The sequence below is a fragment of the Petaurus breviceps genome, unplaced genomic scaffold, assembly GCF_028583685.1.
Source record: "Petaurus breviceps papuanus isolate PSGF00001 unplaced genomic scaffold, PetGlider_PUasm1.0 182, whole genome shotgun sequence".
Taxonomy (NCBI): Eukaryota; Metazoa; Chordata; class Mammalia; order Diprotodontia; family Petauridae; genus Petaurus; species Petaurus breviceps.
In genome coordinates, this window is record NW_027185786.1 from 5,679,365 (window position 1) to 5,698,153 (window position 18,789).

An 18,789-nucleotide genomic window follows, 5' to 3' on the forward strand; every position below is an offset into this window, starting at 1 on the left:
TCATTTCCCCTGGTTCCCTAATATCTCCGGGGTCAAATATAAAGCCCTTTATTTGGCATAATAATGGCTAGCGTTTATATAGCATTTTGAGGCTTGAAAAGTACTTTACAATTATTGTCTCTTTTGATCCTCTCTACAATCCTGGGAGGTCAGTGCTATTATTATCTCAATTTTGCAGATGAGAAAACTGAGGGAGATGGAAATTTAAGTGACCCGTTCAGGGTCACATGGCTTGTGATATCCAATTTGAACTAAGATCTTCTGACTCCAGGTTCCTTATGCTACTTTTGAATTACTCCTTGTGTCTAGAGTAGTGCTAAGCCGCCCAGGTTTTGTTTTGTCTCCTTCAGCCATCAAGAACAGCCAGCGAGGGGAGGGGAACGAAGTGCTTATTTGATGTTGGGGTAGATCAGGTGGTTATGTCTGGTTTTGTCGTGAGCTTTAGGAGTAAAACACAGTGTAACTCTGAAATGAAGAAACCTTGCAACCAAAAATCCTGTGCTTCATGTATTTAGACATTCCCAGCGCCAGGTTTGCACCCTAATCCCACTGAGCAGTCAGTTGAGTTTCTTTTATTCACAGTTAACTGTGCCTCAGTTTCCTCTGTTTTAGATGACCCCTGAGATCCCTTCCAGCTCTGTCTCTATGAAACTATGACCCTTTACTTCCTTCCCCCACCAGCCAGATAGCTCATAGTGTTGTTATTGGGTTTTTTTTTTCATTGAATCTTGGCTGTGTTAGTGATACTTTACTATTGTCTTGGTTGTGTATCTAATTACCGTGTTTCCCCGATAATAAGACCTATCCCGAAAATAAGCCCTCCCCTTACTGTGTAAGATTCCTCTAAAATAAGCCCTATTGAGATTGCTGCTGTAGTGAAGGTGATCCCCTGCGCTACACGCTACATTATGGCACCCTCTGTATGTATGCACTGTTCCCCCCCCCTCCCGTGAAACGCATGCCGTACTCCGAGCTGCATCCAATCACAGCTGCAGCAGTGAGCACAGCATCCTGTTCTTCCCCAGTGATTTGCTTGCTGGCGCCGTTGAGAGCAGTGCCGCAGAGGAGAGCTGAGGCAGGACAACATAAGCCCTCCCCTGAAAATAAGCCCTCTGGTGTTTTTCTTTCCAAAAAAATTAATAAGACAGTGTCTTATTATCGGGGAAACACGGTAGTTGGAAAGCTCCTTAAAAACAACATTATCTTTGGCTTTTCTCTATATGCATTCTTCTGACCTTCTGCAACCTTTGACACTGATGATCACTCTATCCTCCTTGACATTCTCTTTTCTCTAAGTTTTCAGCATACCATTCTCCTACCTTTCCGATTACTCCTTCTTTGGATCTTCCTCCAGCTCATTCCCTCTAACCATAGGCTTCCCTCAGGGTTCTGCCCTGGCCCTCTTCTCCATCTATACTACTTCAATTGATGATCTCATTAGTTCCTGTGGATTTAATTACTATCTCTTTGCTGACGATTCTTCAGTCTACTTGTCCTGCCCCAAGGTCTCTGCTGGCCTCTGATCTGGTATCTCCACCTCCCTTTCAGACATCTCACACTGGATGTCCAGCAGACATCTTAAACTCAGCACAGAACTCATTATCTTTCTCCCGAAACCCTCCCTTGCTCCCCACCTTTCCTGTTACTGTAGAGGACACCACCATCCTTCCAGTCCCCCAGGTCCACAGCTGAGGAGTCTTTCAGGACTCTTCACTCTCTCACCACCTTTCATATCTAAGCTATGCCAAGGTCTGTCAATTTCCCCGTCCAGCGTCTCTCAAACACACCCTCTTTTCTTCCCGGACATTGCCAGCTCTGTAGTAAAGGCCCCCATTGCCTCACATGTGGAGTATTACAATGCATGCTCATGGGTCTGCCTGTTTCCAGCACATCCTCTGTTTAGCCACTAAAGTGATTTTTTCTAAAACCCAAGTCCAGTCATGTCATTTTCCTACTCAGTAAATTCCAGTAGCTCCCTCCCTATTGCCTCCAGTATCAAATAGAAAATTCTGTTTGGCATTCAGGGTCCTTCGTAACCTAGTCCCTTGCTACTTTTCCAGTCTTCTTATACCTTACTCCCCAACTTGTACTTTTTGATCTAGTGGCTGGCTTCTTGGCTGTTCCATGAACAGCCGTGAACATTCCATCTCTCGACTCTGGCCATTCTCTCTGGCTGTCCCCACACCTGAAATGCTCTCCCTCCTTTGTTTGGACTTCTGGTTTCACTAGCTTCAAATTTAAGTTCGAGTTCAGTTCTTTTCCTCTCTTAATTATTTCTTATTTATACTGTTTAGCTAGTTTGTACGTTATTTGTTTGCATATTGTCTCCTCTATTAGATTGTAAGTACCTTGAGGGCAAGGTCTGTCTTTTTACTCTTTTTTATATTCTTGGGGCATAACACAGTGCCAGGAACACTTAATAGGTGCTTTATAAATATTTACTAATTGATTGATCTTTGATTCCTTTGTATCTCTCAGATTTAGTGCTCATTACTTGGGAATGAATACTATGTTGAATAAAGAACAGAAGTGCTTATTAACATATACTCTGAAATACAATCACAGAAATGTTGCTGTTCTCTTAAATCAGCTCTTTCTGTTTGTTCTATTGTAGAGGATTACTCAAGGGATGTGATTGATTTCATTTGGGAGAAAGACGCCAGAGAAATCAGTAGTTACCCAACACTCAACTACCTGACTGCTAACCTTTGCCTACAGCTTTCCCACTGTAGATGAGAAGGGAAGAATCAAAATTTGGGGAGAAAAATCTCACTTTTGAAAAGTACTTAAAAAAACCTTAGAGAGGAGTTCATCTGCTTAAAGTGCCATAAGTGACCCATACTCCCTACTGCTGACACAACTCCACAGAATCTCACTTCTTCCTGTTCACTAGAAGCACATAGTACAGAATGCTCTGCTACAGCTTCAACAATGGGCTGGGAAATGAAGGGTCACAAACAGGATGCTGTCAGTGTCAACCTAGATTTCAGTCATTGTTTTAAGAGCAAGTGGGATGAATGACCCCTTTAGCTAATAAACATCAGGTGGTCTCATTGGGAAGTTCCTTTGGCTGTCTAGAGCATATCTAACTTCAGCCTCACCTTCCTTCTCATTAAGTAACCAAGAGAGTCACCGCTTGTCAGGAGTAGAGGAAAAATGCCTTAATGTCCCTATTGAATCATGTTTAATGTGGTATTTGGATTAGAGCATCGGCAAATTAAATTTTCCTTGTCAGCTTGGAGTTTTATACCAGTTTTTCCTTTGCTGCTTTAACTGGAACAGCTCACATCTAGATGTTCTCCAAGTTAGAGGCAAGAAGGTAGACATTTCAGTTACCTTTTTCCCTTTTCTAATTTGATCGTCAAGGTTTTATAAAGACTTTGCTCTTTTAAGGTGTTTAATTCTACCATGTGAATCATTTTCTTTTGAGAATTAGATCAAGGTATTCTTATCCCTCCCCTTTCTCTCTCCCCCTCAACTTTTCCATGAGAAACCACTTGCCCTTGGCTACCTCCTCCATTCACTTGCATCTGAGCCCAAAGTGTTGAAAATCTTTCAGTTAAGTAGGTGTGATCTTTGCTTAGGAGGAGCTAAGCCTGGGCAAGGAGCCAGTCAGCTAGCTTTCATTTTGCCAAATGGCAGATATCAATCTACAGTGGGAAAATGTGCCTAAACTGCCGGTTTCTGTGAAATAAGTACAGTAAATCAGAATGTTTTGGTGAGCAGTTAATAAGGTCGTCCATAGATAAGTCTTTGGCTTTCTGGTGATTGTCTTCTGAATCAGAGGACCTGCCTACATTAGCAGGTAAAGTGTTTGAGACAAACTGGTTTTGTATACAGTGCAGGAAGTAACTAATCATTTAGTGAATATAAATTCCATTTCCCAGTGATCTAGATATTGTATTCACTGATCCAGTGGTAATGTTCACATATTTTTCCCATTCTTGCCATTGGCTGTCTAGACAATAAAGTGAGCAGCAGGTGGCTTCAGAGGTCCAGAAATAAACTATTGACTTAATATAGGCTCAGCCTTAAAGAACTTACCATATGTTCTTTCCCTCTGTATCGTTCATCCTTTTCCTACTCCCCAAGCATACAGGCTTCATTTATAGTTTGGACTCTTGACTACATCAGAAAAGAATTTTCAGCCTGAAAAACTTGTGGACCTGTAGCAAGATATACCAAAGCCAAATTTTGTTTCATTTAGGAAAGTCCATTGGAGGTAAGGGTGTTAACAGTGAACCTCATGAGTCTTGACAGTAGGACTGTTGGCCTGATTAAATACTGCATATTTCCTAGGGTTAATTTTTAGTGACTAACATTGGAACATTCCACAAATCCCATGGGTGAAGGGGTCATGGACTTCTCTCTTGGAATTATAATTATTCTCTTTACCCTTTTTAAGAAAGATGGTTTCTTTCCCTGCTCTTCTCCCTTGGGAAGTAGAAAGAAGGCTGGGAAATTGTGCTCACAGCTGGCATGATGAGCATGCTTTGGCAGCACCCAGGACCAGAGCTGAAAAACCCCTTCTTTGCATGCTATCCCTTACAGCATGTGGGGGGATGATGGCAACCCCGATATTCTAACTTCATTATAGGCCCCACTGAACAGCAGGCCCACTGTACCTACCTAGCCCCTCTCTCTCCCCCAATATCCTAATTTCATATATGCCTCACTGCTCACTAGAAAAACAGGTGTGTCCACGAATGCATAGTTCTCACAGAAACAGCAGGCATGTCCATGTGATGGAATCCCAGCCGCTGCCTCTAGCTAGCCACTGCCCCCAGACCCAATTCCCATGGAAACTGTTGTGTCCATACACTCAGCCTCAACCACATTATCCATCTTGACCAGACAAGACCTATTGTGGTCTGATTGACTACCAGTCAGAAGACAGCAGCACCAGGATGTAGAGCAGGATGCTTGACCACCAAACTGTAGAAGGAGCCCGCCCTACAATAGTGCCTGCACAGTAATAGTAAAGAGCTGACCACGAGTGAACTTATGATGTAGAGAGGCTTATCATAACACCATTCCTATACATATATACCCCCCCAAGTGAGTTTTTCTGTATCCATTATGGGTAACTGCATGAAAAGTTCCACTGAGGCTGGGACCCCTCCTTCATTACCTAATCCCTTTAACAAACTCTTCCTGCCTTTTTTATATTAATCATATTCCTATATTCTATATAAATTTTGATTGTGTAATCAGCATCATATTCACTATAAAATTGTATGTCTTGCCTTCCTGAAGTTGCCAATTCCTCTAAGGAACTTAACCACTCACCAGAGTATGAAACCTCAAAACTATAATAAATCTTTCCAACTGGCTTGGAGTTGACCTGAGTCTTTGAAATTCTTTAGAGACATCCCACTGTAATTCTACCTGACCTTCATCAGGGAGATGTGGTATCTAGGGGAGTGAGATAGAAATGGGGAGCAGCATGATAGGAAAATTTGACAACTCAATCACCAATGAGGTATTTTCTACCTGGATTGAGAAAGTTTCTTATCTAGTTTGTAGACAATTCTAGATGACTTACATCAGCCGTAAGAATTCTGTACACCCTCAATTCCCCCATCCTCCAACTGATATTCAGGTTGGAGAACAAGTGGATGGCTTTCAAACAAAAACAAGGTTTTGCTATCTTGTTAAATTTGCCCTAAAAAAAAATATTGCACAGGTGATCTGAATATCACTTCAGTGAATGATGACTTAAGGCCACAATGCTTCTACCCCCCAACAAATACCTCAGGACCTCACTTATAGCCATCCTGGAATTCTTGACCTTCTCAGTGTTGTTACTTCCCAGGAAAACAGCATGGTACTGTGGAAAGAGCCCAGGACTTGGAATTCATGACCTGGGCTTAAACTCCTTTCTCAGTCACTTAACACCTGTATGACCTCAGGCAAGTCTCTCTCTGGGCCTCAGTTTCCTCATCTGTAAAATGAGGGTGTGAGACTGGATGACCTTTTAGCTCTAAGTCTTTGAACCTGTAACTGTCGAAGTGAGGTTTGAATAGAGGAACAGCATATGGACCTGTTATGTTTACCATTTTTATAAGGGAGATTATCATTCCACCCTACTTTGTCCTCATCAGACCACACTTGGAGTCTTGTGTTGAGTTGTGGGTACTGCATCTTTTTTTTAAGTAGTATTTTACTTTTGCCCAGTTACACATAAAGACAATTTTTAACATTCAGTTTTTTTAAATTTTGAGTTCCAAATTTTCTTTCTCCTTCCCTCACTTCCCCTCTCCCTGAGACATTAAGTAATTTGATATAGGTTATACATGTTCAGTCATGGAAAACATATTACTATTTTAGTAATGTTGTGGAAGACACAGACCCAAAGGAAAAAAGTACATGAAAAAATATAGAAAGTGAAAAATAGTATGCTTTGATCTGCATTCAGACTGCATCAGTTCTTTCTCTGGATGTGAATAGCATTTTTCGTCATGAGGCCTTTGGAATTGTCTTGGATCATTGTATTGCTGAGAAAAGCTAAGTTCACATTTGATCATCATACAATCCTGGTTCTGCTCACTTCACTTTGCATCAGTATCAGTTCATATAAACCTTTCCAGGTTTTTCTAAATCCATCTGTTCATAATTTCTAATAGCATAGTGATATTCCATTACAATTGTATACTGCAACTTGTTGCCATTCCCCAATTGATGGGCATTCACTCAATTTCCAATTCTTTGCCACTACAAAAAGAGTTGTTATTTATTTTTTTGTACAGATAGATCCTTTCCTCTCCTTTTTCTCTCTTTGGGGCACAGACCTAGTAGTGGTATTGCTGGATCAAAAAGTATGCACAGTTTTATAGCCCTTGGGGCATGGTTACAAATTGTTCTCCAGAATGGTTGGATCAGTTCACAACTTCACCAACAAGAGCACTGTATCTTAAGAAGGCCATAGACCACTGGAGCACTTCCAGAGGAGGGTGAAGAGGATGTGAAAGGGACTAGAAAGCTTAATGATTGAAAGAGCTGGGAGACATGAAGGTTAAGGGTGGAGTCATGGCATTCAAGTATTTGAAAGGCTGGAATATAGGAGAGAATGTTTTCCTGGTCTCAGGATTACTGGACAGAAGTAACCGGAGACTTGCAGGCAGAAACTTCCTAACAGAGCTATCCAAAAGTGGAATCTGTTACCCCGGTAGGTTATGAGTTTCTCATCATTGGAGATCTTCAGATAGAGAAGGGGCAAGGGAACAAGGATTTATATAGTATCTACTCTGTTCTAGGCACTGTAAGCACTTTTCAAATATTATCTCATTTGACCCTCACAACAACCCTGCCAAATTTGTTGTTTCTATTTTACAGTTGAAGAAACTGAGACAAGCAGAAGTTAAATGACTTTCCCAGGGTCACATAGCTAGTAAGTGTTCAGAGCCAGATTGGAACTCAGGAATCTGACTCTAGGCCAGCGCTCTGTCCACTGTACCACCTAACTACCTCTAACAATGTCAAGCATGTAGGTAGCATTTGAAGGTTTACAAGGCACTTTACACATATTATCTCACTTGAATCCTCACAACAGCCCTGAAAGGTAGGTGCTATTATTATCCCCATTTTTACAGATAAGGAAACTGAGGCAGCCAGAAGTTAAGTGACTTGCCTAGGGACACATAGCTGGCAAGTTCCTGAGGCTGAATTTGATTTCGAGTCTTCCTGACTTCAGACCTGGCACTCTATCTACTGAGCCACCTAGCTGCTGATTCTGTGAACACTTATCAGGAATGTTGTAAAGGAAATGCCAACCCCCCCCCAGATTGCTTTAATTACTCTTCTTGGTCTTTCTGTGGAAGAATACCAGGTTAATGGTGCAAGGTGAAAGGAAGTACAGATCAAGTAACTAATTAATCATTAATGACCAGATGTTAATAGCTTATGACTATTGCTTGTAGGAAATATGTCTGTTTTTCACTTAGCTAGAAGGGTGTTTAGCCCATACCTTCCCTGCTGACCAGGAATGCTCTAGGAAATGGGATGCATATAATCCACCAGTAAACATTTACACACTGTCCATTTCATCATACTTAGTTTGTATGCCAGAGAATTCTTCCTTAAGGAACCTAACCACCATTTGTGTATAGATTGACTCGGCCGAGCTTTTTCATTCTGAGTTTTCCTAAGTTCTGTAAATGCAGTTCTCGTATGCATGCTAAAAAGTCACCTTTTGAAAAGCATTAAGTTCTTCTATATGTCACTTTGGAGCCTGACAGACACATGAGATCTGAACTTGTATGTTTCAGCAAACATTCAGCACTCTGTGGAGTGTTCTGCTAAGTCCTGGGAGAGAGACACAGCAAGATGTGATCTCTGCCCTCGTCAGAGCCTATGCTATTTAAAGAAGGACCTAAGAACGGGAAAAATGTTTAGGGGTTGAAAGACAAGTAGGAAACAGATCATTATTAAGAAGAAGGGTAGAGAATCTGGGAATCTAATACTTGAACTCCCTCTGTGTGTGAGTGGTAAAAAATGGTGATTAATACTTTTTTTTCATTACTTTGCTTTTTATAAAAGAAAAAAAAATCCCTTTGGTAGATCTCATTTAGCCTTCCAAATTTTCAGGCCAAAAGACTGGTTGAAAGTGGTATGGTTTCTCTAGAGGAGGCACTGGGACTAAAATTGAGATCCACTTTTCTTTTAAAGTCAGTAAGTGTCTTATATGCTTGGTTTAACGGAAATGAATTCAAAAGGTATGCCTCATTTCCCCACCAATCTCGTTCCATGACCCAATTAAACATAATTGGGTTCTGAGACTTCAATTGAAGCTTCTCAAAGAGCTTCAGGCCAGTTTGGTGGGTCTCATCCCTCCCTGCTGCAGATAGCGCCTCTTGACTAAGTTGGCAAGCTAGAGATGCCTCCTCCAGATCCATGGGGGCCCGTCCTTTCTTGACATTTGGTGTGGTGCCTGACTGCCTGCCAATCAGGAGGCACCCTCTAGGATCCAGCTGCACCAGCTTCCCCTCTGTTCCTCAAACATGATACTCCATCTGCTGTCCTCATGTCTTTGTGCTAGGGGGCTGTTCTGTGCCTGAAGTGCCCTTCCTCTTTACCTCCACCTCTTAGCTGCCCTTGCTTCCTTTAAGTCTCAGCCCCCACAAGCTGCTGGTGCTTTCCCCTCTGAGATGAAACACATCATCAGATGAAATGCTCCCCACCCCTTCCCCCCCATCTACTCTGCTATAGATCTAGTTATTGACATATTGTCTCTGCCATTAGAGGTCAGCTCGGTAGAGCGGTAACTAAGAGTGCCGGGCCTGGACTCAGGAAGACCTCAGATCATTACTAACCATGTGACCCTGGGCAAATCACTTAACCCTATTTGCCTCAGTTTCCTCATCTGCACAATGAACTAGAGAAGGAAATGACAAACACTCCGATATTTTTGCCAAGAAAACCCCAAATGAGGTCACAGAGAATTGTCTCAATGAACAACAAATTCTGCCATTAGATATGAGATCCTTGAGGGCAGGGACTTTTAACTTTCTTCTGGTCTTAGTTTCTCTAGTGGGGAGTTGGATCTGGAAACACAGGAAAACCTGAGATGTTCACTAGCATGTGATGCTGGGCAAATCAGTTGTCCTCTTTGAATCAGTTTCCTCATCTGTAAAATGGGTAGAATAATAGCACCTACTCTGCCAGATTGTTTTGAGGCTTAAATGAGGTAACCTATAAAGTGCTTTACAAACTTGAGAGTTATATAGAAATGTTACCTGTTATTAGCAACAGCAGTATCATCAATATCATCAATAAATAGGATCTGGCTTATAGTGAGGGCTTAACAGTTGCATTTGGATTCGTGGATATTTGTGGAGTGCCCTGTCGAGGTCGTGCCTTTTCATTTGAAAAACTTGCTACACTTCAGTCAGATGAGGAGGGTGGAGATGAATTCTCTATGATGACAATGTTGTCCCCAAATTGCATTTAAATAATGAGACACTTAAAAACAAAGGGGCTCCCATGTAGCCAGCGGCTCAGCAGCTTGGAGTGGTTGCTAGCTTTCTCTGAATCAGAATTCTGAACACATTTCAGGGTGGGTTTGTTCTCATTCTGGCATCATAGTACCTCAGTACAACTTCTTCAGAAGTCTTATTTTGCTTTTGGCTGTGATCTGTGTTTTCACTTGAGTAAAATGCTAAAGAAAAGCCAACTGTGGGAAGGGTGAATGGATAGTTAATGGGAAAAAGAAAAAACCCATCTAAGCCTTCATCATGAAAGGCCTTCTGACTGTGTTTTATATCAGAATTTGTAAGCAGCCATTAAAAGTGCAAGGAAAGAATTAGGCATCTCATTCTGTCAATGACTAAAAGATTCTGCCACACTGCAAAGTCAACAGGTGTGGGCCCTTTGAAGAACTACATGCCAGGCCTGGCCACCTGTGTGCCAATGTAGACTCATTCAGAAAAATTCATCGTGAGGTTGGCCACGGAGTGACTGTCCTTAACTGAGGCAGAAAACACTTGTGGTCTGTGAAAATGATGGGAGGGCTCACCCAGAGGAAAAAACAAGGGCCCTGGAAATATTGAAGGGAAGTGAGAAATTATGAGGGACCTTTGAAAGGAAGACTGAGGCTTTAACTTCCATTAGTTAGGTACTAGTTAATTCTGCAGTGGTTCCAAGCCTGCCTCTGAACATGCAATTGATTATTCGGATCTTTAAGAAGGCTAAAGGCTAAAGAAGCTAAATCACAAATGGAGGAGGGAAAAAATAACACAAGGAAATATACTACTGAAGAACTGGACTGGCTCTTATGTTAGCATATAGGCTTTCTCCCCCCTAGAAGAAAGAGTTGGAGCAGTTACCCTCTGGTATAATGTAGTCTTCAGTTTGGAGTGTGACTTTTTATTACTGCTAGAGTTCTTTTTTCTAGCCTCTGCTTAGGGGGCCAGTGAATACATTATTGGCTGCTTCCAGATCGCTTTGGGGACATGTATGCACATCACTAGCCCAAAGGAGCAAAAGCAGGTCTCCCATGGGATATTTGGGAGGCTTGTGGACTGTGTTTTCACAGGTTGGAAAGAGCCAGACCTGCGAGTCTGTCCTTGACCAAGAGGATTCTGGAACTGTGACTGACCCGCAGCAGCACACGAATGAGCTATGCAGTGTTATGGGGGAGGAAATGGGGATCCACAGCAGCTGCTAGAAACGGTGCCCTAGATTATATGCAGAATTGTAAGGAACAGCAGTCAGTCCTATGCATCCCCTTTGAACTTCCAGCTGTAATAAATCCATTTAATAAGATCCATTAATCAAGTCCTATTTTATTTATCTTCAAACACCATGAGGGTATGACAGGAAGAGAATTCTTCTTGGCTCATAACCAAGAGTTAAATGAGGAGAGTGGCAATGATGTCTAGTTCCTCTCCTGAAGAGGCTGGGCTTGAAGGGTGTCTAAGCCAGACCCTAAAGCTTCTCAGTCCCTTACTGTCTTTTGTGCACTGGTTAAAAAAAAAAAATCTCATCTGATTCTCTTCCACCCTCCCCCTTTTTTCTATCCTTTACCCATGGTTGCTTCTCTTGATTCTTCTGACTGTTCATCCCTTCAGGTGATCCCAGAGACAGGCAGAACTAGGGCAGCTGTTAAAATAGCACATCAGCATGAAGGAGGGAGGGTGGAAAATGGAGCAATGTGCAGTAACCACAAGATTTGGTGAAATCAGGTCTTAAAGGAAAAGCTTAATTTTGGAACGTGGAAGTTGATATTGACACAGACTGTCACATTTATGCAAATAAAATGGGCAAAGCTTGAAACTAGAAGCCAGATCAGCAATTCCAGTGAGATCTCAGGCCAGTATTCCCTATTATAACTCAGTTTCCCTTTCTGTCAAATGGGAATGAGCATCCAGTCCATTTTCTGCCTCAGTTCTGCATTTAAATGATAAAGAAAATGTGATCAACAGATATGAGGTAGCTTGCTGAATAAATGAAACCATTATCATCATTGCTGCTTCTATTGTTATTACTCCTAGATTCATTTAAATATTTTTGAAAGAAAAGTGTCTTGAAGTTCAGTGATGCCTAGATCTAAGTTCCTCGAGGTTGGAAAGCAGTGCAGAACTCTAACTGCTCCAGCAGAGAAAACTGCCTCAGTTGGCCAGGGAGGAATATACAGCGAAACATGGGAGCCAGCTGAGCTCTTGCAAATCTAATCTGATCACAAGAAGAAAAAGAACTTTGGTTCTTACTTTGAATAGACAAGGCCCCATATCATCCTCTTCTAAGCGAAAATCCATCCTTGATAGAGCAAAACTGAAAAAGAACTGGGTTTTCCAGAATTTGGTTCATTTCAACAAACGTATTGAATGTGCAATACAGTCTGCTAGATGAGGAAGATAAAGAATAAGGGAGATGGAGAAGAATAATTGGGCTTTGTGGGTTTGATCCATTCTTTGAAAGTATCATGACTTCCTAGCCTCTTAGCTTGAGCACTCTTCCCCTAATTACCTCTCCTATTCCTGAAAGCAAATGAAGAGAAAGCTCTTTCTTGACTCCCGTGGTGAGTTCCCAGCCTTGTCCTAAGTGGCAGTAGAAGCCCCTGAGTGACTCAGTAGAAATTTCAGACTTTGAAGACTTGGGCTAGCAGTCATGTGCTAGGAAGAGTTTTCCTTTATGTAGTTTACTCATGTTTCTCAAGGTAATTAATTACTGTTCTTCAGAAGTGGGGTTGAAGTGAGACTGGTACAATGGCAGTAATAAGGATTTTAATACCCCATAGTAACTTACCTGTTATCCTCTTTGCCAAGTAACAAGGAAGGCACTCACCTGGCTTTCATGGAGATAGGAAGGCGGGTCTTAGGAAATGCTTTCAGGTCTGGTTTACAGTGTTCTATCTTTAAGCAGCATTAAGTTTCTTAAAATTGAAAGTTAACAAAGATATGTATTAGGTTTCTACAGATAGGTCTTTCGTTTGATTGGGACTTACAGAGTGTTTTTCCTTATTTGGTATCCATATTTCCTGGTTATTTAACATTCCGGTAACTAATAAAGACTACATCATTTCCTGTGCCTTAGAAATGTTTAGGTTAAACGTAACCGAATTTAAATTAAAAACTGAATGATGGAATTTGTTGCCATCCTACTAGAATGTAAGCTTTAGAGGGTAGGGACTCTTTTGTGTTTGCTTTTCTACCTATAGTGTCCCAGCACAGTGACTTATTACATGGTACTAAATGTTTATTTAATTGAATCCCAATCACCAAGTAACTTTACAATAAAGTGCGCATGAAGTTAGTTTTGTTTTTTAATATAAGATAGTACCTCCTTTTTGCTTTTTGTCCTTTAGCTTCTTGTTAAAATATGACCTACAAACTAACTTATAAAATGAATGATATATAGTGTTATTTGGTGTGCAAATATGAGATTCTTTACCCTTTTTTGCCTATGAACAGAATTTCCAAAAGAAAAAACCAAAACCTGAAATATCTGCCTGGTGCTGAGTAGAAATTACCCAGGACGTAGGTTCTGCAGGATAGAATGCAGGAAGAGATGGAGAGGCCAGGAATAGGACTAAATAACACTTTGCATTCTGTGCTTAACAAAGTACTTACAGAAGGTGGGGTTTAAATTGAACAGGGAATCTCAGAGTCAGAGGTGAAGGGGAGAGGATTCTAAGCCTGATGGATAGTCAAGGCAAATAAATACATGAAGATGGGAGCTGAAGGCGTGTTGTGTGCAAGGAAGGTTAATGCAGCTGGATCCTAGAGAGAGTCAAGTATATAAGAAAACTGGGAAGGTGGGAAAGGTTTGGGCTGGAAGGGTTTTAAGTGCCAAAGAGAAGAGTTTTTTACTTGATCTGGAAGGTAATAGGGAGCCACTGTAGCTTAGTGAATAGGAGAATGGCATGGTTAGACAGGGAGTCTTAGGAAAACCACTTTGGCAGCTGAATGGAGTCAGTGAGACTAATTCGGGGCCTATTGCAGTAGTCTAGGTGAGAGGTGATGAAGACTGGGGCTAGGGTGGTTACTCTGGGAATGGAAAGAAGGCTATCTATCCAAGAAATGCCCCGACAAAGATTTGGCAGCGGATTGACTGTGTGGGGTGAGTGAAAAGTCAAGGAGTGTACCAAGGTTGCGAGCTGGGTTAATGAATGAAGAGGGTCATGGTACCCTTGCTAGTAATAAAGAAGTTGTAAAGAAGGGAAGGTGACTTGGTGAATCAGAAGTCCCCTGTAACCGTTTCAAGTTTCCAGGAACTTATAAGACAAATTTCTAAGGCTTAATCAAATTTTGTATGAAACTCTGAAGGAAGGGGTTTAATCCTTCGGTGGCTGATTTGTAGTGCTAAATTTAATTAGTGCTACTGTTTACAAAGCCAAGGCTTCTTTGTGCAGATCTAGATTACAACAGGATGCAGGGCAGATTGGAAGACCTTGATAATGATGCATTTTAAACCCAGAACGTCATTTGTTGAGTTTGTGAAATACTCTTCTGTTTGGGAGTTGACAAAGACATCTCCACACCACAGGTGGCTCCGGAGGAGAAAGTAAGGCTGGTGACTTTGCATGGCCCTGCCTCACTTTAATCCAGTCCACTTGCAAGTCAGGGCATCACCTTCCTGATGCCCTGATCTTCTTTGAGAACAAAGGACAAACAGCAACAGTGATAAAGATTATATGTGTGTATGTGTACATACACGTATGTATGTATGTACAGCCAAAGAGCCAGACTATTGCTTAATCAGTAGGAGAAATTTTGCCATCTTTGTCTCTGATGTAGGAGGAAAAGGGTAGGAAGGGGCCCCCAGAATATGAGGTAGGAGTGCCAACTGATGATTTCTGCTTATAACTAGGTGCTTCCTTCCCCCAAGCTTGTCTACATCTCTCCTCTCTGCCTAATTGTGGTTGGGAGTTGGGGGATTGGGAAGGTATTTACCAGCTATAATTCAAGAGCTGATTATTCATGCTTTAAGGTCTCTTCATTACTTCTTCTCTACCTCCTCCCCACAATAAAAAAGCAGAACTCAGATCAGATGTTTTGCTGTTACTTGTAAAGAGCTAGGGGAAGAGCAGAGGCAAGCAGAAAGTTTGGTGAGGGTGGGTTTTAAAAAGCAAGCTAGGGTGTTGAAACCCAGGGTGAAAGTATTGGATGAATGGACAAATTAATAAATTTAATTTCTCCCTTTGATGATGGCTAATTGACTGTGTACCATAGTTAGTGTGTACATCTTTGACTTAGAAAAATATATCTCATCCTGTTTTCTTCTCTCTTTCAGGTTTCAAGTGCCCCATTTGCTCTAAGTCTGTGGCTTCCGATGAGATGGAAATGCACTTTATAATGTGTTTGAGCAAACCACGCCTCTCCTACAATGGTAAGGGGAGCTTAGCCAGGCCTCAGCCTGTGGTCACCAAACAGCAGATTCCATAGGGAGTACCACTAAGCTGTAGAGCTGTTCAGGTGCTCTGTGGTTCAGGGTGTTCCCAAGCTCGATTTGTTTTCTAAAGCCTTTCTGCTGCTGGAGAAGTCCTTCTGGCAAGAGTGTTTGTGTAGAACTGGAAAAGCTTTACAGTCATAGAGCTAACAAATTCCCCAGACTGGTTCCGTTCCAGAGGGCCTGGCCATGAAATAGGGGAAGGAGAGGGGAGATCTGAGGCATGTGGCCTCAGCTGTGCTGGAGAAAAGGGAAGGAGATCAGGCAGGGGAGTCTATTCAGACTCTCCAGCCGCTTACTTTCTTGTCATTTCATGTCCTCCTTTCCCCAGGTCTTTTTGACATGAAAGCTTCAGCTAGAAATCCTTCCATCCACACTTGTTGTGGCAGCTGGACAGGATCTAAGCAACACTCGGACCCCCGGAATGTTGCACTTCCCAATCATGACGCTGTATCAGGCCTTGGAGGACCACATAGATGGCAGCAGTGAACAGTGGGACTTTCCACATTGCATAGCTAAGTCCCCAAGAGAAAAACCCCAGGTTACTAAATATCACATTTATTCTCCTTGGGTTTTTCTCTTGGGGATTGGGGGGAGGGGAGGAGAGGAGAAGGTAACCTCAGGCCTTTGCTTTGATGCTGTAGTTGGTACAGTTGGTACAGCTTTGCGTGTTGCAGTGTCATCCATCACCAAGACCATGTTACAGATCTTTGGCAACTTCTGAAGGCAGGACAGGACTCTTGAATGAGGAGATTTAGGGAGAGATTCTTGGCTTGACATGCTAGAAACGTGGTACCTTGGATCCAGAAGGCTATTCCTTTGTTCTGATTACCTCTGATAAGCACTTTAAAGAAAAGGGTTGAATCAACTTCACCTAAACAGAAGTTTGGGAACCTCCCGGGAGGGGCTCGACTGTTTGAACAGATCTCTCTTAGGTTGCCCCCACTTTCAAGGTCACTGAGTATTCTTCATCTGCGTCCTGTGTTGAGTGAAGTCTTTTATGTTCACCAGGGAATTACTGTACCTTCTAAAATAGGGAGAGGGAAATGGTCCTCAATTGAGTGTGTGTGCTCTTAGACTTAGGTGGTATATTCTGGTTCTGGGATTTAAGTTTGCTTACACCGTATCTTGCTTATGTCCGCACATATAGGCCTTACCAGTGAATTTGGGGCTACCCTTAACATTAGTCTGATTCAGGCTAACTTGCCTGTGAGAGGTTATCATCACTATGTTGGCACAGATGCATCACATTTTTTCTGTTCTGTGAAAATTGAGTGGATACTCTGTTGTTGATGCCAGTGCTTTCTGCTTGACCCCTGTCCTTACTACCTTTTTTTTTTTTTAAAGCAATCGGGGTTAAGTAACTTGCTCAAGGTTACACGGCCAGTTATTTCTGGGTGTGGTGCTAAGTATCTGAGCCCAGATTTGATCCCCAGGTCATCCCGACACTGGAGCCTGTGCTCTTACTCGCTGAGCCACCTGGCCGCCCCCTTACTACCTTTTAACATAGGGAGATTCTGTTCTCCAGTTGATAATTGGTCAAAGGATATGAACAAGCAATTTTTAAAGGAAAAATCCAAACTATTGTAATACTCCAAATCACTAATAAAAGGAGAAATGTCAGTTTGGAGGAAATGACAAAAAGAAAAAAGAAACCAATAAATAGAAGGGCTGCAGGAAAACAGGCCCATGAATGCATTGTTGGTGGACCTGTGAACCTAGCTATTCTGAAAAACAGTTTGTAACTGTACCCAAAAAATCACTAAATTGGACAAACCCTGTGACCCACTGATAGCATACTAAGTCTGCCCATTCCCCAGAGAGGCTAAAGAAAGCCAGAAAGGACCCAAATGTTGCAAAAAAATTTTACACCAGTTCTTTTTGTAGTGACAAAGAACTAAAAAACTAAGGAGGTGACCATCATTTGGGGAACAACTGAACAAGTTATGGGAAACGAATGTGATGGAATCCTATGATGCTGTAAAGAATGATGAAGGGAATAGTTTCAGAAAAACCTGGGAAGACTAGTATGGACTGATACAGAGTAGAGTAAGCAGAACCCAGAGAACTTAGGTTCTGTACAATAGTATTGTAAAGATAAACAACTGTGAAGTTCAATAGCTGATCGTGGTTCCAGAGTGCTCTGCCTTCTCACAGAGAAGTAATGGATTCAAGATATGAAATGGACGTTTTTGGACACGACCGACGTGGGATTTGCTTGACCCTGCATGTTTATTACAATGATTTTGTGTTTCAAGGGGATGAGGGGGGCGGAACAGAAAGAAAATAGGTTTATTACCTATATCCCTTCAAAATTTTGACCTGAGGGAAGGGAGTAGGAGCATTGGTTCAGTTTCTGCTCTTGAAAACAGATTCATGTATTCATATCTCTCTGGTTTCATGTGTTGACCACATCTAAATGTGAGAGGGGCTTGATAATTAGTTGGTCAAGCTGTCGCCTATGTCCTAAAAGCGTATAGATGAGTTATGGGCAAGATTGTAACCCAATTCTGGCCTTGCTGATTACTTTCTTTCACATCCTAAATAGCATCAGAGAATGCTAGTTAGCATTCCTCTCCCCTGAGGATGCTTGCTCTATTCCCTGAGAACAACTGCCTGCCGTGTTCTTAATCTGTTGCCACGTCTGCCCTGTGTTACCTGTCTGACTTGTCTGTTCACATTCTCCTGTGTCTTCTCAAGCCCAGCTTTACTCCTCAGTGCTCTAGTGTTTTAGTAAGATGGGAGCCAGGATGAGGGGTAGACAGCAGAGCAGATGTATTTTCTGAGCAGTAGTGTGTCACACAATACTTTGTAATCTCCATTCTCAAATACATATAATAGTTTCTTTTCAAACACATAAACAGGGTTCATGAAGATCGCTTGTTGTCTGGTTGTGGCAGGGAGCTCTCTGTCCCTCCCTGTCTTTGGTGGTTTAGCGCAGAAGCAGCACCGGCTGATCGGAAGGTCTGGTTTCTAGTTCTGTCCTTGATACTTGTTAATCATGTAACCTTCCTTAAGTTCTTTAACTGAGCCTCAGTTTTCCTTTTCTGTAAAATTGATTGTAATTCCACCCTCCTTGGGTAGGGTGATGTGAAGAAGACCAAGTAAGGTAACAGTACGAAAGTCCATCATAATCTGGGAAGCTGGAAAGGAGTCACTGCAGTCCAAAATCGGATCATCATCTACTCTTCATCTCCCTCCCCCCCACATCCAGCCAGTCGCCAAATCTTGTTGATTCCACCTGCACACATACACAGCCACCTCCCTAATTCAGGCCCTTCTCATCAAGACTACTGTAACTGTTCATTGGTCTTCCTATCTCCACGCTGTCCTCTCCAGTCCATCCTGCATGTGGCAGCTGAATTGTTAGACCTAAGACACAGGTCTGTCCATGGCATTTCC

At 42.1% G+C, this 18,789-nt stretch overlaps 1 protein-coding gene across 3 annotated transcripts in view; it reads left to right on the forward strand.

Moving 5' to 3' along the window:
- ZNRF1 (zinc and ring finger 1) overlaps nt 1-18,789 on the forward strand; it is a 93,668-nt gene that overhangs the window by 50,814 nt on the left and 24,065 nt on the right. For all 3 annotated transcript variants that reach the window (XM_069087673.1, XM_069087672.1, XM_069087671.1), the window contains exon 2: nt 15,232-15,327. In XM_069087673.1, the coding sequence (XP_068943774.1) occupies nt 15,232-15,327 (96 nt within the window). The remainder of the gene's footprint in view (nt 1-15,231; nt 15,328-18,789) is intronic.